General features: G+C 41.1%; 1 protein-coding gene across 3 annotated transcripts in view; it reads right to left on the bottom strand.

Annotated features, from left to right (window-relative positions):
- Window positions 1-11,428, bottom strand: part of ATP8A1 (ATPase phospholipid transporting 8A1) — a 215,598-nt gene extending 204,170 nt beyond the window's left edge. For all 3 annotated transcript variants that reach the window (XM_080676966.1, XM_080676968.1, XM_080676965.1), the window contains exon 1: window positions 11,043-11,428. In XM_080676966.1, coding sequence (XP_080533092.1) covers window positions 11,043-11,091 — 49 coding nt within the window. In that variant the 5' untranslated portion in view covers window positions 11,092-11,428. The remainder of the gene's footprint in view (window positions 1-11,042) is intronic.
- Window positions 11,429-25,199: the final 13,771 nt, after the last annotated feature.

Genomic DNA, 25,199 nt, shown 5'->3' with positions numbered 1-25,199 from the left:
GGCACTGATGGTGGACTGAACCCAATTTAAGATTAAGATTATAGAGCAGCACATCAGATCTGGATAAAATATATACAGAGAGATCGGTTTCACTTCTTTGGTCAGATAAAGAACATGAGTTTTGTGTTTTTTTTTTAAAGTACAGCTAGAGACTGGAAAGGGTCAACCAGTCACAGCCACTAGCATAACAATAGTGGCAGAGCAAGAGATCCAGAAAAAAATGGTCACGGACAACAGGTGCACGCAGAACCAGAGACCTCCAGCATGGGGCAACTAGTTTGTCCAGATGAGCTGGTCAAGACCGACATGAGGAAAGCACATGCAAATGATATTCAGGAGCCTTGGCAGGCTTCGCTTTGCTTCAGAATTACTCACCATGTAGGGCACTCGTGTCCAAGCTAGGGTCAGGGACCAGGGTCTCCTTTCCCAGAGCAAGGCAGGGCCCCCAGGCCCGGAGCTCTACGAGTGACTGTGACAGACACTCAGGGTCAAAGCATTGATGACAGGGTGGTTCATTACATATCCTGAGAGTGCTAACTCAGCTCCTTACATTCTCCCCCAGCTAAGGCTTTTCAGGACTGGGCAGGGCCAAGTCTACATGGGGTGAGGGAGGGATGAGGAAAGGATGGACTGCAGACTCTGGAAGGAGATTTCTCTTGCAACAGTTGGCTTCACATTAGGACCACAGTCAGCCACAGGGACCTAAGCCAATGACAGAAGCTCTCCTTCTCTAGATTGGGGTGAGAATCATCTCTCTCTCTGATCCAGCCTTGCATACCACTGCTTGTGTGCTTCACTCATGAAAGTGAAACTTGTATGCCACCAGTAAGTAGGTCTGGCCCTCTAAAGTGGTTTCTTGGTCGGAAGCCTAGGGTTGGCTTTGGACTTAGTAACTGTCTCTACTTAAACTGTCACCTGGCTAACCTGATCCCATTAAGCACAGCCCCAGATGGCTCAAGATCAGTCGTCTTCAGAGATGGCTCACACAAAAGCAGGGACGGAGGCCCTGGTTTAAAACAGACACTTCCCTTTGCCCAGTTAGCTGTGTAAATGATCCCTGAAGCCAAGTTCTACGGTCCCGTTAGATCCGTGGTCGGCAAACCGCGGCTCACGAGCCACATGCGGCTCTTTGGCCCCTTGAGTGTGGCTCTTCCACAAAATACCACGGCCTGGGCGAGTCTATTTTGAAGAAGTGGCGTTAGAAGAAGTTTAAGTTTAAAAAATTTGGCTCTCAAAAGAAATTTCAATCGTGGTACTGTTGATATTTGGCTCTGTTGACTAATGAGTTTGCCTACCACTGCCTTAGATCAATAAAGTGATGGCAACATCTATATAAAAGCACACCACTCAAAATGTACTATGTACACACGTTTCATGTTAACATTGAATGAAAATTATTTAATAGGAAGGTAGGGCAGGATGGTTTTCGCTTATCAAATCTATTTAAAAAGGGAATTGTTTTTGTGAAATGGGAACAAAACAACAGGCTTCAAAAGATGCCATGATTGACTTACACAAAACCAAACCTCTCCATGCCACCGGGCCACTCAAAGCAGCATTACCCAAGCACTAGCATAATGTGTGAGGTCTTATGAGGACATTTGTGACTGCCTTCTGTGGTAAGGAAGGGAGTTGAGGGCCTAAATTTCTACTTAAGAGAGCATACCTACGGATGTATTTTTAATAAGAGATGATTTCCGTTATGAAATGTTAGATTCTGAAAAACGCCAGTAAGTCCTAACATGTATGGTAGCCAGATGTGCCAACTGAGCACACGCAATGGGACTGATCCAAACTGAGATGTAATACTGTAAATATAAAATGCACAGCGTACTTTTAAAAATCAGTACAGAAAATGAATGCAAACTACCTCATTATTAATTTTTATATAAATAACATGAAACAGTATTTTGGAAACATTAGGCTAAAATGAACTTGAACTGCTTGTTTTTAACTTTTTAAATGTGGCTATTAGAATACTGAAAATTACATATGTGTCTAGCATTTGTGGCTCGCAGTTTATTTCTCTTAGTGCTGATGAAAGATAAGAGTGCAAGTCTGATCTAAGTACATTCCATGAAAGCAACAGTTAGTTCCCAGCTGGTCTAAATTCTGACTTCTACCTCTAGCAGAAAGCATTAAACGGAGCTGTGTCTTGACTATTATGTAAGGGCTACTATGTGACACCTTAAAAGTAATAAATTGGAACCAGAGTCCACAATATTTCAGCAAGTAAAAGTGAACCAATCTTACTGGGAAAAAATTAGTATAGCTAAAATATACCTGGTCAAGTCTGACTAACTGAAAATCTTCTTTAAAAATACTTTGTCTTAGGATATATAATTTTTAAATTTATGGTGATGAAAATTAACTGAAAAACTACTTAAAATGGAAGAATTCAGACTGATGGTCAATTTCAAAATCAATAGCTCCCACCTTACTTGGGCAAACAGTCACAAACAAGAACACATGATTTCAGAAAGAACCCCATTCACAGAATCTTCACACAATGTAAATCATCTAGGATCACATCACAAAACGGGCAGGGTTTATCTTTAAGAATCATCTCCCCAGCAGATGAAAGAAATGCCAATAAATAGAGAGAAAAACTAAGTTTAAATGACTCAATATATGTAAGATGTGAATTCTCTTAGTATAAATGATAAACATAATGAAATGCCAACAAATAGCCCAACACATTTTTTAACTTGACTCACTTGGTTCAAAGTGAAAACATAAACAGAAAAAGAGCCAGAAAAAAAATTAGAGAAAAGAGCAGTTAGAGCAGGACCACTCTGAGGATATTTTTTTATTAACTGCAATAAAGGAATTTGATACCAGGGGCCAAGAGACAGACTAAAATTGGGGTTTTGAGGGGCAGGGTGCAGAAGAAGAGGGAAAAAGGGAGACTAATTCCAGAAATGATGAATTATGTATGTAAATTTAGTATATAAAAGGGCCCAAATTAATATTGAAAGAATGGATTATTAAATATATGATTATCATGTCAAGTGGATAAGTTAAGAAAAAAATAAAATTAGATCCCTACCTCATATCTCAACAACAAAATAAATCCCACAGAAATTACACATTAACTGTTTATCATGAAACCTGAAAGTACTAGGAGAAAAATATAAGTTAAACAATGATCATTATCTTGAAATGAGAAATATGGCATTAAAGCAAAATTTTTAAGAAAAAAATAACAGCATACTTCACAAAAATTAATTCACATACACCAGAAAATACTATAAAAATTAGAAGATAAACTATAATCAGAGAAAAAATTAATATCTTCAAAATGCACACTCTCAAAATTAAGTACAAAAAAACTTCATAAAAGAACTTGAATAAACAATTTAGAAAAAAAATCACTAAACTTATCAAAATGTGTTCAACCTAATAACCAAAGCAATGTACACTTAAACATTCACTCTTTGCACTGTATATGTATATTCATTAGGATAAAAAAGACTCTCTAAATACTGGAGAAGGGTATAGAGAAATAGGTCCTCCTGCTCACTCTCAGTGGGAGGGAAAACTGGTATCTTTCTAGCAATTTTAAAATACATACTTTTTTTTTTTCTCATTTAAAAAGGTACATACTTTTGACCCAGTAATCCCTCAGGGCTTTTTACAGAGAAATAATCAGAAAAGTACACAAAGATGTATAAAGTTGCTTATTCAAGAGTGGTTTGTTTACAAATAAAATTGATATGACATATGCCCACCTACAGAGGACTTCTTACTAAATTATTATACACGAACATAGAAGTACTAAGCTGCCATGACATTAATGATCTATTCATTTAACAAATAATCACTGAGGCCCCTATCAAATGCTAGACACTGCTCTAGGCACTGAGGATGTAGTCATGCTAGACAAAAATCCCTCCCATAGAGGATGGGGGTCAAAAGATACAGATTTCCAAATGTAAGATAAATACGTCTTGGGGATGTAATGTACAGCGGTGACTACAGTTAACACTAGTGCACTGTATATTTGAAAGTTGCTAAGAGAGTAGATCTTAAAAGCCCTCATCATAAGAAAAAATATCTTGAAACTACGTGAAATGATGGATATTAACTAAACTTATTGTGGTAGTCAATTTGCAATATATATATATATATATATATATATATATATATATATATATATATATAATCATTATGATGTACACCTGAAACTACTACATTATATTTTAATAAAAGTAGAAAAAAGATTAAATCCATCCTTATCATGGAATATACACAAATCTACGTGATAGGCAAGGATGTCCATGAAATACTAAAAGGAAAAGAATTAAAAATAATGCAGCATATGATCTCATTGTTTTAAACAAATAAATATATTTCTCCTCTTTTGGAAAATAGTTAAAAAGCATATATATTAAAATGCCATCATTTATTATATTTAGATAACATAGTTTGTGTTTTTTTACTGCCTTGACACCTTTGCAGTGTGAGTTTTTCCAACGAGCAGGTGTTACTTCAACAACCAAGAGAACAAAGTTAAATTCTTCCATTCAACACGAAGTTCAGAGTTATTCATTCATCTGACAAACACTGAAGGCAATCATGTGGCCCGCAAAGCTGTAAGTGCAGGTCACGAACAGGTCACAGAAAAATCACTCCTTCCCGATGCTCAGCTTCCAGTAGGAGAATATCAAGTAGGTGTGATTATAAGGTGTCTCTAGGTTATCTCTTCTCCAGGTCATCAGATTCATTCATTCAACCAATAGTTGAGCCCCTACTATGTGCCAGACAATGTCCTCTGTGAGAGCAACAACATACATATCACTAGAGTAAACAGTGGGGAGTTTATTACCCAGAGGATAAGAGCATTGAAAGGTGTGGGATCCCGGATGATTGAAGAATGAAACTGTTGCCTGAATGATAATGAAACTATGTGAATAATGAAACTATGTGAATAATAATGAAACTATGTGAAAGTAGCAAACCTTTCACTAACTTCAAAAGTACACTCTGATCTATGTAAACTTTTTTATGGCTGTAAGGCAGGCACATGATTCAATTCTCTGTTTCTGAAATGAGATATTAAAAAAGAAAAGAAAAAAGAATGGTGTACTACAGACTAGAAAACCTAAAATAACTGCGTTCTCCCACATTTAATATCTTGAGAATGACACTAAGCAAAATGACATGTATTGGGGATTCTCAAATATCGATTACATGAAGTATCACTACACTCACATCCCCCTTCTCTCTCACAGTGCCATGTCAGTTATAAATCTTTAACTCATCTCCACGTTTCCACTGGGATCTCCTGAATTCACCACACCTTTTTGTCCCACCAGCCAATCAGCGGGCACACAGCAGGGGCATAAAACATGAATGTTATAAACAAAGAATCTTGGCCATTTTTTACCTAAATAAATGAAATGGCCTCTCCCTCTAACAATCCTTAGAGCAATTACTTTGATACTGTTTTGGGTTTTTTTTATCCTCATTCAGGACTGGGGATTAAACTTGCAACCGAGGTACATGCCCTTGACCTGGAATTGAGACCCTTTGATCTGAGGGCTGATGGATGCTCTAACCACTGAGCAACCGGTCAGGGTGAATGCTACTTTTTAAAAATCTCTTAAGTAAATGAAACATAGTATCCTATGTAATTACAAACATTTTAAAGTTGCCATTTATACAAACCAATTTAGGAAAACAATCCCTAAAACAGCTCCTTAATTTATCGCTTTAGCACATTTCCCATAATCAAATGAATGTCTCACATTTTAGCATTATACTATTCATCGAAAGAAAATGCAAATCATTGGACAGGCCTGTATTTTTTGGTGCATTTCCTTAGTTTTGAGCGATTTCATGCTTATGATTTTGTAAATTACAAGCTCTTGAACACTTCTTTGATTCCAGCCAAAGCCTTTAACAGTCCGAGTACCTGATAGCGACTATGCCTGTTAGTTGCCTACCAATAAACCTTCTTCCTTTTCCTTTAGTAATAAAACGCTGAGTAATGTGCCCAACTAGCAAACTCCCTTTTCTTTTTCTTTTTTTTAAAATATATTTTATTGCTTTTTTACAGAGAGGAAGGGAGAGGGATAGAGAGTTAGAAACATCGATCAGCTGCCTCCTGCACACCTCCCACCGGGGATGTGCCCGCAACCAAGGTACATGCCCTTGACCGGAATCGAACCTGGGACCTTTCAGTCCGCAGGCCGACACTCTACCCACTGAGCCACACCAGTTAGGGCTGCAAACTCCCTTTTCCAGCGTTCCTTGCATATGGGAGCCAATGCAAAATAAGCACTTCCTGTTCGTGTGGTACTTCGGTGAAGCCCTTGGTCTCTCCCCCTTCCACTGTTTCTCACCTGGAACTCGTACCCAGTGATCATGGTATGACTTCAGGAACTTACACACTCCGGGTGGTGAGGCAGAAAGCCATACAGAGACAATGTCTCTTAAGATTTTATTTAGTGGGCATACCTGGCCCGGACTGCTTACTCCCCATTAGTTTTACAAGAGTGAGAAAAATCTGTTTTGTGTAAACCACTATTATTTCAGTCCCTGTTTCAAGCATTCCTAATGCTGTTTTCAGAGACCCATTTGATGGAGCTGGTGTACAAGTGAAGAGATCTAAAATTCTTAGCCTTCTGCTTCATCTAATTTTGCTTTCTGGCCAATCTACCTACGATATGGGTTTCAACTATTCGAACTCAAGATTCCCGTTTGATTTTTTCCCCACATATAACCTCCAAATTTCTAAAACTATGTCCATTTGGATGTCCCACAAGTACTTTAAAATCTGAATTTATCTCTCTTATTGTATTGAGAGATAATTTCCTTATCTTTAAACAGATTTTCTCAATCACATTTAAGACTGTAAAGCAGAGTTCCTAAAGCAAATAAATAAATAAATAAAAAATCGACTGAACAGAATGTTCATGTGCCAGCCCAGGAAACTGAAGTTTTCATGAGATACCCAGGAGCTTGCTTGAGAATCTCCCATCATTTTAATCCCTTTGTCCCCTGCCCTATATTCACTCTCTCTCCCTGTCCCATGATGTGACCTTGTGACCTCATTTCCTACCATTCTCCCTCTCAGAGTTCCTTTACCGTTCCTGACTCTCTGTTGCATTGAGGCCTTTGCTCTGGCTGTTCCTTCTGCCTGAAACACCCTTCCCAGCTCCCCTCCACGTTGACTCCTTCCCCTCCTCCAGCTTTTCAAAGCTGGCCTGCCTAACCAACCTACTGCAAACTGCAGGCTGTCCACCCGCTTTAAGCATTTTACCCACTCTTCAGTTTGCCCATGGCACTTACCACAGAATAAGCTCTATCGTTTGCTAACTGACTGTGTTTTCTTTGTATCTCACTTCACTGGAATGTAAGCACCCCCAGGGATGGCCTTTTTGTACTCTGCTCACTGGAGCTGTACTGGTTAAGAGTTCAATAGATATCTATGGAATGAGTTCATGATTTACTTAGATATAGCTCTGATTCTTCCCTTCCTCTTCTCACTGCTCCCCTCCAATATTAACCTAGAGTTGATCATTTTTAGACTTTTTTTTTTTAAACAACCTGGCAGGGGTCCTCAAACTGCGGCCCGCCGAGGACATTTACCCGGCCCGCCGGGTGCCGCTGCCTGTCCTGCTTAGCAGCCCACTCGTCCCGGGCCCGCAGTGCGCATAGGAATTTGTTCATAGTTTTTTTAAAAAAAACTATAGTCCGGCCCTCCAACGGTCTGAGGGACAGTGAACTGGGCCCCTGTTTAAAAAGTTTGAGGACCCCTGAATACTGTCATTTCCTCCAACCATCTAACACACATCCAGACTTAATCTTTCTAAAAACACTTCTCTGGGGATGTCACTTCCCTGTAATGATTGGGCTCCTAACTGGCCCTGTTAGAGATATTATATACTGGTGTCATGCTTGAATGAGACGGTGAATTGGACAAGCTCGAAGATCCCCTTCAAATAGTTGATTCTATATCCAATGACTTATCTTGGCATCCAAAATGCTCTGTAATCAGCAGTACCTCCATGTATATCCTCCAACTTCCCGGTTTCCCTCTGCTCCTGGCTAGCTTACTTAAGAATTCTCAAATAAGCCATGTTCACTTTCACCATTTTTTTTTTCCAATGGGTTCCTCTATCTACTTCCAACACCTTCTCGGCTATTAAAAAAGATGGCACTATCCCTTAGAATCTTGCTACTCAAACCGTCACCTGCCGGCCAGCCTCCGCACAGCCCCTGCGCTTGTCAGAAACGCAGCAGCACCAGCCCCGCCGCAGACCCACTGGTTTAGAACCTGCATCTCTCCAGGTCTCTGGTGATGCGAGTGTGTCTTAAAAGTTCCACTGTGTGAGCACTCAAGTCTCACCTCAGTGAAGCGTTTTCTCAGCAAGCCTCATGCTCCTATGTCCTGACCTTCCACGGGGCCTACGTCATCCATAGCAAGCACAATGTTCCATTAATAACATCCCCTCATGGGCTATTCAGTCCTTATTTCATGTTAAGTCTTTTCTCCCCAACTTGATTGTAAGTAAGTTGCACACAGGACAGTCCTGCATCTGGCCAATCGGGATGCAGGGAACGGAAATCCATTCGAGTTACTTCAAGAAAAAAGGAGCCTATCCTAGTGCTATCCCGGAACTGAGACTAGAAAACTCGGGAGAGAGGGAGGGAGGGAGAGAGGGAGCTGCTCCAGGGTCTGGCCACACTCTCAGCATCCATCCGTGTCTCTCTGCCCCATTCTCTTCATCCAGCGCATCCTCTCTCCTGTCTTTCTGTTCACTCAGTTTCTGCTTCCTCCTATGAGCAGCATTTGGGTGACCTAGTATAGCCAGCCACTGTCTCCCCTCCCAGCCTGTTCACCTCTGCCCCTTTCTGCTTCAATGTTCACTCTAAGTCTCCAGGCTTCTCTCATTCTATGAGAGAGATAGTCACCACAGACAATCTTTTTGAGCCAAACCATCAGGTTACAAGTGTGTGTCCGAGCCATCTATGGGTTGTCTGCCCTTGGGTCAGGAGCTTCCCCTGGTCCCATCAGCTGAGGCCAAGGGGGATGCAGTACAGAAGAAGGCCCTTTAGGCAGTGGGAGCCCTCAGAGGAGAATTTTCCTTAGGAAAGAGAAGTGTGGGCAGAGCAGGCAATGAGCCACATCACCAGCCCACAGAGTCATTATTTATGTTGTCCTCACCACAGTCTGGAGCAAAATGCTCAGCACATAATAAACGAAAACTAACCAACATGGGAGGGGAGGGTCATTCACCAAGTGCCACTAGGCCCCTGACTCTGTGCGGGACGCACAGGGGCTGCAAGGATTATATAAGAAGCAGCCCTTGTTTGCCCAGAGCTCTTCACCCAAAGGCTCCACTGCACTAGCTACTTGACCTTGTGCAAGTACCCAAACCACCTGGCCACAGTTTCCTCACCGCCAGGAGTGTTGCAAGGCCCTGTAAGGTAATCTTTATGAAAATGCTTTGCAAAACACTTATGTGAGTCAGAAACACTGTGACTTTGCAAGCGTATTAAAACCCACAGGTGTTGCATTGTTTTCGGGTCTTTTCTCTCATTTCCTACAATATAGGATTCGTCAATTATGATTAGTTGAAAGAACAATCCCAACTGTTACCACTATATCTTCAACACCTGTATGGCTCACTCAAATGGCAATTAGGAAAATGTACTCATTTCACTCAGAAGTATATTAAGAATGAAAACATTTTTTACTGTGTTCATTTTTATAACACTATCCTCTATTCCACGGTACATCTAAAAGTGTAATGTCATATATTTTTTCATCATATTACAAATAATAATAAGTATGTACTCAATTCCTATGTAGGACACAGGTCCGTTGTGAATCTTGCGTGGCTTTCTCCCCAGAGCAGTTTCATTTAGTATTTCCCAAGCAAGGTAAAACAGAAAATCACAGATATTAGAGTCCCATGCCCCCATTTCTAACATGGGGGCACCGAGGAAGAAAAGTGATACCATGGCCTGTCTCAAACCCCTGGAATCCTATCCTCCTAACTTCTTTTTTTCTAAAACCACTTTACCACCTGTCACATTAGAGGGTGGGGTGAGGGGAAGGATGGGAATCAGTGATGATGGCAAGATAAGCTGGTTCTCAAAAACATGTCATTCCGCCCTTTGCAGGATCCACGTATGGGTTTAATGGGATAGAAAAACAAAAGAAAACAAAAAACTCGAGATATGTACACTCTTGGCTTTGTCATGAGCAAAACCAAGGAATATTTACGGGCTGCCTCGTGCTAGGCAGGATGCTGAGGGCTCCTTAGACAAGATGGAGAGTGCCTTGGCCCTCGAAAAGCTCGCTCGCCCTTGGGCATCTGTTGCTCATTGCTGACAAGTGTATCCATTCAACAGCTGGCCCTGGGTGGAGCAAAGAAAACACCTTCCACCTTGCTGAAAAGTCTGTTCAGCTAGCCGAAGGGCAGGCTTCAGGCAAAAGGAAAAACAAAAACGAAACCTCAGAAGGGAGCTGGGCGAGTCTCCACTGCAGGAGGCAGAATTGCAGAGATCTGCGCGCACAGTCCCCGCTGAGCACCCAAACCCAATTAAGGCTCCTCGTGCTGAGAGGCAAGGGGCTTAGATCAAAGGCTCCTGCAGCCTGGGCAAGGCAAACCTTTTTCTCGGGGAGCTGTGATGTGTGGGGAGCAAAAAGGTGGGCGGCGGGTTTGGGCTCTGTTCACTCGGGTGGGGAAGCCGAATGGAGACGCGGAGGTTTGTGAGCTAGTGGGGAGGGAGGTGGGTTGGCCAGGAGCATCGGTGACAGCGACCAAATGATCACGCAGCGGTGCAAAGCAAGCCTTGGGGCTCGGGAGCTGGGGAGGGGTCTGCAAGTGCATGAAAGACGCCGCAGGAAGGGGGAAGAGGTGGGACAAGCATCTCTCCATCCACGCACGCGCGCGCGCACACGCATATACACACACACACACACACACACACACACACACACACACACGACCCCAGGCTGGCCCAGAGCCGCCCCCCAACCCCGCACGTTTCGTGCACAGTCCCACGCTGCGGTGGCCACTCACCCTCCGCACGGGAGCGGATCTCTGACACGGTCCTCCGCATGGTGGGCATCGCGGCGACCCCCGCAGGTGGGTCTGCAGCCCAGACTCTGCACCTGTCACTGCGCCGCGCAGGCTGGACACCAGGCTGAGCCGCGCCGAGCGCTCAGCAGCCGCGCGGGCCCCGCCGCCCACCCAGGGCAGCGCAGCCGCGGGGCACGGTCCCCGCACGCTGGCGGCAGGAGGAAGAGACGACGAGGGTGGCGGCGGCCGCAGAGCTGGGCGAGCTCTCCCAGCAGGCGCGCAGGGGACGGCTGGGCGAGGGGCGGAGCTGGGGAGCCGGCCGGGGAGGGGTCGCCGGCACGCGCGTTCATTCGCTCCGGCGGCAGCGGTGCTAGCCAGGCGGGAATGGGACCGGGAGACCCTAGAGCACCTCCTCCGCCCCGCCCCTCTTTGGACCGTACCATCCTTGCGGGGGGAGGGTTGTCAGCTACAGCCTCCCCCTTACCCGGCCATCGCGTCGCCTGGTCGTGGCTTCGCTCATCCCGTCCTTCTTCAACGCCTTTGTGACTCTCGCAAGTCTTGGCCTGGGGAGAATGGGGGCTGTGGCTCCTACACCCGTGAATAGCCTCTCCCATCCCCTCTGGATTTTAAAAACAATGGAGTCGCCCGTGGTCTGAAAAGTGGGGTTGGGTCTGAGTGGGCAGGCGAGGGCCGAGAGGGGCTGGATCATCGTGGTGTTAAGTCCTGGCGCCTACAGGGGAAAGGGACCGCGAGTTCCCCGCGGGGGTGGGATTCCAACCTCCCTGCCCCGCGGGACCGCCTCGGCGCGAGACGCACTTGCTTCCCCGCCTGGCCCACAAGCAACAGGCTCCGAGGCCGAGTCCCGTGGTGCTTGCGTGCGTCTGGGGCTGCCCTACGGGTGGGCTCGGCGCATCCCGCCTAGTGCGTGCTCTGCAGCCTGACAAAGCTGTGCATTGCAATAAAATCAACTAGTGAGTGAAGTGGTTAAACGAGGACTTGTTTGGGGTTTTTGCTTTTAGTGAAACTTGCAGGAAGTTGGGTGCAGTGTATTAACTGAAGGAGGAGCGGGGTCCTAGTATAATATCCATAAACATATTAAATTTTAATGTGTCCCGTATCCTAGAAATCATCGTAACCTCTTAACCTTTTATTTTGTATACAAGTTATCAAAAGAAGAACGGTATTTTTATTTTATTGCTGATTTCATCTTTAAGTTATAATGTATGGTACTGTATAGGTCCTGGTGAACTGCTGAAACGGCAGGAAAGGAATAAATTAAATTAGTAGCTGTCACCCTCATCTTGGGCTCTTCCTCAAGCACTGGATGGAAGAGGGCCCTTATGGAGACCTTTTAAGTGAACTGCTTTCAGATCCTGAAGGGAGAGATCTGGAGAGGTTTGACCAGAGAGATAAGTGATTATTCTCAAGCCTCAATAAAAAAATAAAAAAGAGATAAAATCTGCTAATAGCATCTTATCTCCATTTGTGGTATTTCCTGTGCCTTCCTGCAGGTAGCATTTGCTAATCAGAGCCCTGCCCTACATTAATACTGAATCAGGCAATCAATGCATATTTATGAAAAACCCACTCTGCTGAACTCTGATTCAGAGGCTGGGATTAGAACAACAAAATAATGCATTTCCAGTGTTAGGAAACCTCACAGGGTAGATAGAGCAGGACTCAAGGCAAATGTGTTTGCTTCAGTGATGGCCAGAATTTACAGATATGTTCTTCTAAAAGCAGGAAATGAGTACACAGCTTTTTTAGGACTGTCATCACTGGCGATTTTTATTCCTTCCAGATCCAGGACCTGCCTATATAAAGCAGACTTCCTCTGGCTTGATGAATGTGAGTCTGAAACAAAATTCAAAGGGCAAGTACAACATGAAATAGTAAAAAATCAGCTTGAAAAGTCAGGGAATAGAAACCAGAGAAAATGCAGTGCTTTTATGATTAATATTTTAGGTGTAATTTATAGAAAGCCAGAGCCAGTTTTTATTCAAAATCAGTGCACAGTTGGCATGGCAGTATTCGATTTATGAGCAATCACTTTTGCAATTCCTATTGTGCCCTCAAATGAAGTTCAATTCTGCTTACTTACAAATAATTATTTTTGATGGGAGTTCCAGAGTTTACCTGTTTTCTATAGAGCAATCTGTTGTATATATGCCTATGTGTGTGGGTGTCTCGCTGACAACCCATCAGCAAAGGTGACAGCATATGTCATCCATACAGGAAATGACAGCAACAGCAGTCTTTCATACACAGAAGAACGTTGCATGATCTAGCCTGTAGCCTACTGTGCATCTTCTCCCAGATTATTCTGTCACCATATCCATAATGGTAGCAGTGTCCCAACTAACTCATTTATGAAAAACTACTCATTCCTGATTGCTAGAAATCATACATTTTGTTGTTGTTGTTAATCCTCACCGAGAGACACATCGATTGGTTGCCTCCTGACCAGGGTTGGGTTCGAACCTGCAACTACGTACATGCCCTTGACTGTGAATCGAACCTGTGACCCTTCTGCGCATGGGCCGATGCTCTAACCACTGAACAACATCCGCCAGGCCCACACGCATTTTCATTGGTTCAGAAACCTCATTGAAGTTGAGTATGGCACTGATCTGTTTCTATTTGATGTCAAAGTCCTCTCAGATCTCATCTCCCATTGTTGTAAGAAGTATCGTGTGCCAGCCCCTGGCAGGGAACTCCAGTTCCAGAAACATGAGCTTGTCATAGAATCTGTAGTACAATTCAGATGTCAGCAAGATCATTTAAAAACTTTCAGGTCCTATGACTCCACTGCTGATGGACTTAGAAGGAAGAGGGCTATTCAGCTTCTGCCAGGACCAGGATTTATCATCCTCTACAAAATATACACTGAACGCATCGCATGTGTGAGGTGCTGTGTCGGAGTGTTAGGTTACAAAGACACTTAATGCACATGTGAAAGTGAACCAGCAATGTAACTAGATGGCCGGTACTTAATGCCCAATGGATAAGCAGAAACGATTATAGACAATGAGAGGAGGGGGAACCCAATAACTGGGGTGATCAACATAGTTGACCTAGGTCTTGAAGTAGGGGTTAGGGCTGTAGAAATGAACCATTGATGGTTCCAGATAGGAATGCTTGGTATATACTAAGTACTCAATAATAGTTTAACAAATATTTAAGGTAAATGGAAGGATAAAAAAGCAAAGAGGCCGATTTGACTGCAACAAAGGTGATTTGTACCCTTCACATGGCTGAATTGTATGTTATGTGAATTGTACCTTAAAGCTGTTAAAAAAATGATCTCCAGAGGAGTCAGGCACAAAATTATCAAGTCCAGAAAGTGAAAAAGAGATGGTAGGGGTATTCCTATCCTGATGGATTTTCACCTGATGTTGCCTGAGTCAGTTTTTGTTTGGGGTCACCAAGGATTACCAGTAAGTATTGGTGTCTTTGGGTAGGAACTCATAGGCAAGTAGGCGAGAGAGGCATGCTCACTAATTTACTAACCTGTAATACAGACAGAAGTCCTTTGGAAACATGTGGCCTGGGGTATAGAGACATGAGACATGCCTGAGAACCCTGCTTCTGATTGAGACTGCGGCATGGAAAGTTGATTTCCACCCTAGTACAAAATACATGCTGAGCAGTGCTGGCCACTAGAGCTTCAATTCTTTTGCAGAAGCACAATATAATTAGATCAATTAATCTTAAATTTTAGATCATTAAATCTTTTAGTTTAAAATTGAGGTGAAGTTATAACATAAAATTCCATCAAATCACAAAGCTACCTGGTGACTGTAAGAAAAGATTCTTACTACCTTTGGTGCATAGTTGGTGTTATATTGATTCGATGGGTTAGTGTATTGATAAGGTACATTATTACACTTGTAAGGCTCCCTTTCTGTCACCATTCCTTGCATGCGTTCCCCTCTAAGACACCAGCAAGTTCTTTTTTTTTTTTTTAAATATATTTTATTGATTTTTTACAGAGAGGAAGAGAGAGGGATAGAAAGTTAGAAACATCGATGAGAGAGAGACATCAATCAGCTGCCTCCTGCACGCCCCCTACTGGGGATGTGCCCGCAACCCAGGTACATGCCCTTGACCGGAATCGAACCTGGGACCCTTTAGTCCACAGGCCGACGCTCTATCCACTGAGCCAAACCAGTTAGGGCTCAGCAAGTTCTTTAGACTCTGTTTCCACAGTATATCTTACGTCTCTTCATCTCCCCCTCTACCCCTCTGTACAAGCCCCATTACCACTCACCTGCAATAGCCTCCTAACTGATTGCTTTTATTTTATTCATATTACAGGAGCCATAGTTATCATTTGAAAACACAAATCCATTTATGTTCCTTCTTTTTAAAAAATGTTCTTTATTGTTCAAAGTATTACAGATATTTCTCCCTCCCTCTTTTTCCCCCCATTGGCCCCCTCCAGCCTGCCCCCATCCCTCCCAGGTCTTCACCACACTGTTGTCTGTGTTCCTGGGCTATGCATATATGCATATAAATTCTTTGGTTAATCGCTCCCCGCTACCCCTGCCTTCCCTCTGAGCTCCGTCAGTGTGTTCCATGCTTCTGTATCTCTGAATCTATTTTGTTCATCAGTTTATTTTGTTTTTTAGATTCCACATATGAGTGAGATCATGTGATACTTGTCTTTCTTGTACCGGCTTATTTTGCTTAGCATAATGCTCTGCAGGTCTCTCCATGCTGTCTCAAAGGGTAAGAGGTCCTCCTTTTTTATAGCTGCATAGTATTCCCATAGCACTTGGAATGAAACCCAAACCTTTTATGATCTTGTCCTTGACTGCCTCTCAGACTCATCTCCGTCTACTCCCTCATTTGGTCATGGGCTCAGATTGTTCCAGCCTACCTGAGCTAATATTGCCTCACTTCCCCCAATTCCAGCCAATGCCAGATTGCCTTATTCTGTTTTCCTCATGGTACTTATCTCTAGCTGAAGTTTTCTTATGTGTTTACCTGATTATGATAAACAGGTCTTGCTATATTTGTCTTACTGATTATAATTTGTCTATCTTTAAGAACAGTGTCTGCTATAGAGCACAAGATCAGTATTTGTTGAATGAACATACTGAAAAATGTGTGTACTGTAAATGATCTGGTTCCCTAAGGTTGGAGACTGGAAATAAAAGCAGAAAAATAGGTAGCATTCTATTTGAAGAGATAATAAGTTTGCACCCTTCATAAGCATATAAAAATGAATATATTACTTTGCCAGAATTATTTACATAAAATAATTTAGGGCCTATAAGCTATGAAGTTCTAGAGTGGAAGTCAGAAAAATCTTGTGACTACTGTTTTGGCTTTTGTCAAAATTAAGTGATCAAATTTGAAAAACAAACTGATTTCAACCCAAACCTCTAAACCCATTGTTAGTAAATAATCCAGGCAGGCACTTATTCTTACTCATGATGATAAAATCAGTATTTTTTCCTCATGGCTATGATTCATTTCCCATAAATGTATTATTGTTCTCTTTTCAAATGCCTTAGCAAGGTTTCAATTCAAAGTTATAATGTCTTTAAGCATTATTATCTTCATTTACTGGAAATTTCCAAGAACAAAGAAGAGCAATGAATTTTTCTTCAGTGTAATTGAAAATTCTTGGCTACTGTTTAAATGAAACTACAGTTTTTTTTGAAATGTGGATTTCTATTATTTGAAAGAACTCTTAATAGGAAAAAATGTTAAGTGCCCTCCAGCATATTTTAAATAGCATTCAATTCATACACAATCTTTTAGGAAAACATTTACTGGATATTTTGTTCAAAAAGTAAATGAACATTCAAGGGAAAACAATCATAGTGTTGGAGATTGAATTCAAAGTTATTATTTAAAACTGATTATAAGGAATGGTTTTTCTTTAAAGTTTTTCTTCCTACCAGAGCCAAGAAGTGAAAATTAACACGTAAGAAGTGCTGTTTCTTTTTCAGAAGTGAACAGACCACACTCCAGTAATGCTGGTCCTCCATAAAATATCATAAAATTCTTAATGAACTTCATGGATACATTGTAGTGTAGTATTGTCATGGATTTTCACATTTTATTTATTTATTTTTTTAATATATTTTATTGATTTTTTACAGAGAGGAAGGGAGAGGGATAGAGAGTTAGAAACATCGATGAGAGAGAAACATCGATCAGCTGCCTCCTGCACACTCCCTACTGGGTATGTGTCTGCAACCAAGGTACATGCCCTTGACCGGAATCAAACCTGGGACCCTTGAGTCCGTAGGCCGACGCTCTATCCACTGAGCCAAACTGGTTAGGGCTGGATTTTCACATTTTAAAAAGCAGGTTTATTGAATTATACTTGACATACAATAAACTTCATATGTTTAAGGTGTAGAATTTGATAAGATGGACATATGTATACACCCAATGAATCAATTACCACATGCAAGATGACAAATATATCCATCACTTCCAATGTTTCCTCTTTCCCCTTGGAATGGTTGTTACATGTAACTGCAGTTGCTTGTTCGATGTGCAGTCAACACAATTCATTGAGTGCCTACCATATAGATACTGAGCTGGGTACTGGAGATTGAGTGGTCAGCTAAAACAAATAGGTTCTGGTCCCAGAGAGCGCTTATGATATTAATCAAATAATGATTTAAGTAAATAAATATGAAATCACAACTGTATATTATACTCTAAAGGAAAGAAAGTCTACATCTGTATATATTGATGGTACTTCAAACTTTTCTGGGCTTTCACACTCACATCTGGAACTCTTCAAAGTTGCTTATAATGTGCCTTTGTAATATATCTGAAAACGTACATTTGATAGGGGCAGAAATAGATGATTTGGGGCCAACTATCATTGTAAGAAATATTAATCATGCTCTGTTAACCGTGATTGTTTTGTTCTAATTAAAGAAGGCACATTCTAACCTGGCTGGGAGTTGCACGTGGGACCTGAGAGCTCACCTGGAAATGCAGCCCATCCTCCCCATCGGGGCCTATTATCATAGAAAGATTCATAATTTTGTTGCAGAAACCAGAGCCTCCAGCCCTTTGAAGACCCACAGCCTCTGCATACCTGCAGGCCTTTGCAGATCTCCAGCCCCCATTACCTGTAAGCTGCCCATTTGGCCTTCCCTTTTGCCTACTTCCCCATGTAATCTTTGTCCTTCTACCCAATATAAGCAGCTGGTTACGGGGAGAGTCTGAGCAGACTTTTGTGGATGACCTGCTCCGCTCCCATACGCTGGCAGTATGGGAATAAATGCTCACATCTGACTCAACCCTATCTCTGATTAATTGGCTCAAGTAATGACAGGTAGCACAGACCCATGGATGGTTTGGTAACACATTTACATTTTGTTTTTGGTGGATGTGATGGCCTTTATCTTGGAAAAAGTGTAATATTTGTTATATGGAAAGGATACAAGAAATTTTATTATAACTTATTTCCTTGGTGTTGACCAGAAAGCCAATATTGTAAATGAAAAGTAATTCCCAAGTAAATCTCACTTTTTTTCTTGCTATGTCATATTAAGTGCTTTTTCAGGGAGGGAAGGTGACAATAATGAGGTTAAAAGTATTGATATAAAAACAAACAACATTTTTCTTAAAAATAGAGTATGGCAGTAAATGAGATAAATATTATTATAGCATACAATTTTATAATCCCAATACTTTTACTTTTTATAGAAGGCCAGACTTAATAAAAATGGTTTCCTGATTAATTGAAATAAGTATAGTTTTCAAACATGAAATACTTGCCAATTGTGTTCGGGCTTCTTAGATGATATATCCTGTGCTCAGGTTCATAATTCACTGCAGTATTTAGCAGATTTATTGGAAATTATTTTTACTCTGACTCCCAGAAATACTCAGAAACAACATATTCTACAAAGAGGAATCATTCATCACTGTAAATTCTTTCCAACTTTGAGGAAATATATGAGATGGAGAAAGAGAATCAATACTGAATCCAGGATTACATTTTAATATTTGCCCGAAGAAGAAGGAGAAGGAGAAGGAGAAGGAGAAGGAGGAGAAGGAGGAGAAGAAGCAGCCGTCAGGGAAACGCACTGTAAAGAAAAGATATAAAGGAAGGAAACAGTACAGATTCAAGGTTTGTGGAGCTGGAGACATTGACGGTGAGAGCAAAGTGACCTAAAGCCGAGTAGGGGAGTGGAGGCTTGGACCTTTGTACAGATCCGCTTGTCTATACCACACCTCTAGGGTCAGCTCCTCTTTCCGGCCTGGATTGATTTTTGGTCTATTTGTCCTATGGTGTGAATTCTTAAAAACTGACCTCAGCCTGCTGAACATGGGACCTCTTTCCTCCTGTTCCTGGATCCATGCTTTTCTGCCTCCAGCTTGCCTCCCCTGTTTTCAGAAGCCACATACCCTCTCATTGAAGCAGCTGTAATCTGTTGCCTTCATAGCCCCTCAATGTTTCCAATGCCCATTGGTTTAATCTTATGCCCAGTTCTGGCCCCTGTTGGTCTCTGACTTGTTATTGTCTTAAATGTCAGTACAGGAGGCAAAGGGAGATGTGTAGGTTGGGAAATACAGAGAAATAAATTTGAATAAGTACACGGGAACCAAATGCTTATTTGCATGGCAGGACCATGCCAATCAGCAGAGGTGATGGAGTGAATGCACCAAGGAAAGGGAGTCACAGGGTAAATTTGTGTTTTAAAAAGATTCTGTGGTGGCATCAGGATGAGGAGCATGGATTGGAAGTGAAGGGACAGAGTTGGAGAGGACAAAGATCTGTTCAATTAACAGTGGAAATGGTGATTTTAAAAAAGCTTGAAGGTAATATGCAACCGTTTTAGTAATACTTATGGAACTACGGAGAATAAAGGGTGGTAGTCTGTTTATCTAGGGAAAAAACAGATAATCATTGTGCAATTATAGAGATATAGATATGGTTATTTAAATCTTTTAGATGTTGGATCAATTTCTTATTGAATGAGAAATTCTGACACCCAAGAGGGGAGATTACCTTTGTTACTTCCGAAGATGCTAAATGTATGTTATATTTGAGCATATGCTTAATTATTGAAAGTGTTTTGTTGATCTTTTCATGATAGTAGGGCTTTTAGTAGTCTGAAAATATGCATGATTAATTAAAAAACCTCATTGGTATCAACCCTGATTAAATGAAAAGAACTGGAATCAGAAGACCTGGTTTATGTCTCAATCCTGGCCCTTTCTGGTGCCTTGATCTTGCCAATGTCTTTGAAACCTTTCTGAAACTTACATTAACTTAGTGGGTTAACATATAGGCTTTGCAGTAAAACAGATTCAGATCCAGGCTCTGCCACTTTCTAGGGAGCATCACTTTGGCCAAGTGACTTTACTTCTCTGTGTCTCAGTTATCTCATCTGTAAAATGGGAAGTAATTACAATGCCTATTTTATAAGAATGTCGTGAGAAGTACATGAGAATTTACTGCAATGTACTATATAAATTTTAGCTACCCGGCGTGTTTTCATACTGTGTGAGCACCCAGCATGTTTTCATATTGTGTGAGCAATATAAAATTAAATGATTTTAGGTACTAGAGGTGTTTTCCTCAATAATGCTTTTCTTTGTACAGTCAAATAACACCAACTTTTAAAATTATTTACGTGACAAATGGCATAAATGTTGAATATATAATTTTAATGCAGGATTCTATTTATTGGTTTCAAGAGACTTGTTGCAAGAATGCTCTTTAGTAATAATTGTTAAAATGTTAAGACAAATATACCTCTTTATACCATTTAAAATAAGGTTCAACTGCATATAGCAGATAACCCCAAAAATAACAGTGGTTTAAACAAGGTGGATGTTTCTTTCTCTGTCACATGAAACATGGTTGAAGATAGGTTCCACATTGTCATGAGAGATCCAGGGTCTATCCTTTCTGATCTGCCATGCTAACATCCGGCTTCCCCCTCCTTAAGGTCACCTCATGGTCCCAGCTGGCTCCTGGTGTACCAGCCATAGGATCCACACTAGAAGATTGGGAAAAGGAATACAGATAAAAAGGGACCCCAGCATGCTGAGTCAGATCTCTTTAAGCATCTATTCCTGAAGTCTCACATAAATTTATGCTTATATCTTAGTGCTGAAAGGGAGGCTGATAAATTGAGTTTTTATTCAGCTGGCAATGTACGTAGATAAAATTTGGGATTCTGATACCCATGAGGAAGTAGAGGATGGATTTGAGGGTAGGCAGGCAGCCAGCATTCTTGGCCACACTTTCCCACACATCTCAGAAATCATTCTTAAGGTTGAATGATTAAAACCCTGGAGTTCTTTCTGGACATAGTCAATAAAAATACATTTTGTTCACATTGTGTTTTTAAATATTTATAAGAAAAAAGAAAAATACTTTGCTTCGTCTTAGAAATAGGCTTGATAAAACAGGTTTTAAACTGCTGAGGCTTAGGAAAGAACTTATTAAATATGATATTGAATTGAGCACAATAAAAAATAGAGGGGGAGATTAATTGAATGAGGTAGTATCTTAGTTATTAAGGTGACTTCCTGGTTAAAAACAAATAGAATCTTAGGGGTGAATAAGATTCGCAAAGCAATGGATGAACTAAAACAGAAAGAGTTTCTATTTCAAAATTTCTCTGCTTACATTAGAATGGGGGGAAAATAGAGATTTCCAAATAATAGCATTTGGGGGGCATCATTCTCTCAAATGTGCACAGACTGCACTGAGGGGAAAGGCTCATACCACGTTAGGAAGCAACTGTGGCTGTCTGGCCAGGGAGATTTCTGTGTTCTTGAGGATGGCTTTTGAATCCCAAAAAGATTATCCAAAGCAAACTTTATTTGTAAAAGTTATTTATTTTATTAAATTTATATAGTAAAAACCTAGTTCTTTCCTAAGCTTTGAAATTACACTTCATCATTTTATTCTACTTAAAAATCTAACAAATTTTAAGAATTCCACTCATAAGCTAAAAAAAACCCTTAAACATTTGCCGGGCCAGCCTGGCTCAGTGGTTGAGCATCGACCTGTGAACCAGGAGGTCGCTGTTGGAGTCCCGGTCAGGGCATATGCCTGGGTTGCAGGCTCAATCCCCAGTCTGGGGCGTGCAGGAGGCAGCCAATCAATGACTTGCTCTCATCATTGATGTTTTGATCTCTCTCTCATTCCCCTTCCTCTATAAAAATCAATAAAAATATATTAAAAAAAACAAAAACAAAAAAAAGCCCTTAAACATTTTAAACTACACTTAAGAAATTGATAGATTTTTAAAAGTCCTTTAGTCATCTGAAAGAGCCTTCCAAGTATTTTAACCATTATAATAGGATAACTTTAACTTATAAAAATAAGTCCTAGGCTTTAAAAATTTTCTAATACTGATAGATTTCAATGTAAAATCTTTGCTATAAATCAATTTTTCCAGTCCTGTCAATTTAATTTGGAATCACAAGGATTAAATATTTTTAATAGATCACATTCTCTTAAATATATAGATTGTTTCTAAAACTTACTAAAATATTAGTACTTATATAATTATATCTATACTAGAGGCCTGGTGCACGGATTCATGTGCCAAGTCCCTCGGCCTGGCCTGCATCCTCTCGCAATCTGGGACCCCTGGGGGATGTTGGAGAGCCGGTTTTGCCCTATCCCCGCAGGCCTGATCCAGACAGGAGGGAGCCCTATCCTGTATGTTGAGCATCTGTCCCCTGGTGGTCAGTGCACGTCATAGCGACCTGTCATTCAGTCGTTCAGTCCCTTAGGCTTTTATATATATAGAAGATATAAAAGTAAACATAGGGTGTTCCAAAAAATGTATACACATTTTGAATAATTAGAGAGGTAGTGTTTTTACTTTAACTGTGTTTTCAAACTTCTAGTAGCATTTTAGGATGCATTTCCTTTGTTCAAAGCTTAATCTGGCTGAAAAGAAAGTAACATCAATTGAGCTATTAGCTGTTTTGGGGACACCCTGTATATAAATACACACACACACACACACACACACACACACTTAATTCTCCAGATTTGAAACCAAGAATCATCTTGGAAACAATGATGTCGCCAAACAATTTTAGGGTTACACACTCAATTGGCTGAAGTTGACATCGGAGACTTCTGAGCTCTAGAACAGTGGTCAGCAAACTCATTAGTCAACAGAGCCAAATATCAACAGTACAACGATTGAAATTTCTTTTGAGGGCCGAAAACCGACTTCTGCGCATGGGCCACGAAGTTTCAATTGCATGGTACGTGTGCGCCCGCATGTGGTATTTTGTGGAAGAGCCACACTCAAGGGGCCAAAGAGCCGCATGTGGCTCGTGAGCCACAGTTTGTTGACCACTGCTCTAGAACTAAAGAGACCTTGAAATTTTTCTTACATCATCTTTGTCTGTCAAAGGGCCTAGTTCTCTAGATTCAAGTCACCCAAAACTTCTCTCTTCTATAGAAGTCCACATTTGGTCCATTTGATAGATTTCAACTAACCTATTACTGTGTTATTTTACTTTAAATTCTTTTCATATTTTCCCCTACCTGTTAGCACTAATGTCTATAGTTCTTTTAAGGACATCGGATTAGATTTTGTTTATATTCCAAGACTTTTTCTAATTGGTTCCTTTTAAGATCAAAACTTACAGTTAAGGGATCCTGAATCAGGTTGGTGGCCATTGGAAAGGACACAAAGGGAGGCATGGAGGAGTGTCATGAAGGGAGAACACAGAGGAGATCTAAGGTTGGGGGTGGATTTTAGGAAGAAGGCACATTGAGCCAAGACCCCAGTGGTAAGGTGGAGCTTGGCAGTACCAAATCTTCACTCCATGTCCCGCTCCTTCTACAGCTCCCCAGTCAGTGTTATGGGCAGATGACATTAAACTCTCCTACTGACACCTATGGGAATACACAACCTAAAATATTTATCTAGACAAAGGTATAGAAAAGCTATAATTTAAGAGCTTCCCATGGGTCTTTCGGTGGCCAGAATTTGGCAAGCAAGGACAGATAGGTCTGTTGTTTAAAAAGATGGATTTTTTTCTTTCTCACCAACAGGCCCCTCCCTGTGTTTTGAAACTGGAGGATGAATATGAGAGCAGTAGTTGGAATGCACAGTAATAATGCAAAGTACTGTCTGGTTGCCGAGAGGGATTGTGTGAAAATCATTCATTAGTATGAATCTATTGTGCATTGTCTTTAAAAATCATCCTTGTTCTGTGTGTGTGTGTGTGTGTGTGTGTGTTAGAAAAAGAGAGAAAGGTGCCAGTTTGATACAATTGTTATTTTTTAGTTGAACAGGAAGAATGAGGAGGTATGTTGCTGCTTCTCACCATGGAAGGATGTCATACCAGACAGGTCCTTGAAGTACCACTATTTATCCATTCCACAACCCTCCCTCTGCTGATTCCACTCGAGACCAAGTTACTCAATCTTTGGGAAATAGGTTAGGAGTCCAATACATTACACTGGTTTCCAGAGGATGAGCATTTCCTTAAGTAGAAATGGAAGCTGGCACTGAAGGTTAAGCATTTTTGGGGAAAAAGAATGGACAGCAGGAAGGATGCAAATCTAGAAAGTGGAGCATGCCTTCAAGGAGACGCCCTGTGAAGGATTAAGCTATTTTCCCCCTTTCCTCTTTGACTATGGGATCATTATATTTACCTTAAAGTTTTACACCATATTTTTAAAAATTACATATTTCAGACTTATAGGAAATTTAGAGCATTTTATTTTATTTGCTTTATCCTTTTCTCTTTAATGTTTTTTTCTAAACCATTTGAGAGTAAGTTGCTGACATGATACCCCTTGCTCCTAAATACTTGCATGTGTCCAGGAAGTCCTCCGGTTACGTCGGACTTGACGTACGTCATTTTGTGGTTATGTTGCCATCTCCCATTTATTTATAAAAAAAAGAAAGTTCCATCATTTCAACATATGTACATATGTACTTTATGTTTATTATTTATTTACCACAAGTAAAGGCCAGGAATTGTTATCTTTCTTTTAATTTTTTTTTACTGTTTCACTTCATTACTGCTGTGTGTGTGCTCCATGTGAGTGACGTAGGTGCTCATGTAGGTGGGTTCCGACTGATGGCGAAAATCGCGTTACGTCGCGCCGTAGGAGCGGATCTCCGACGTAACCCGAGGACCTACTGTACTTTATTAAAACCAGCACAA

This window comes from Plecotus auritus, assembly GCF_963455305.1.
Source record: "Plecotus auritus genome assembly, chromosome: 1".
NCBI classification, from domain to species: Eukaryota; Metazoa; Chordata; class Mammalia; order Chiroptera; family Vespertilionidae; genus Plecotus; species Plecotus auritus.
The sequence above is the reverse complement of the archived record's forward strand: the minus strand, read 5'-3'. Positions and strand labels throughout refer to the sequence as shown.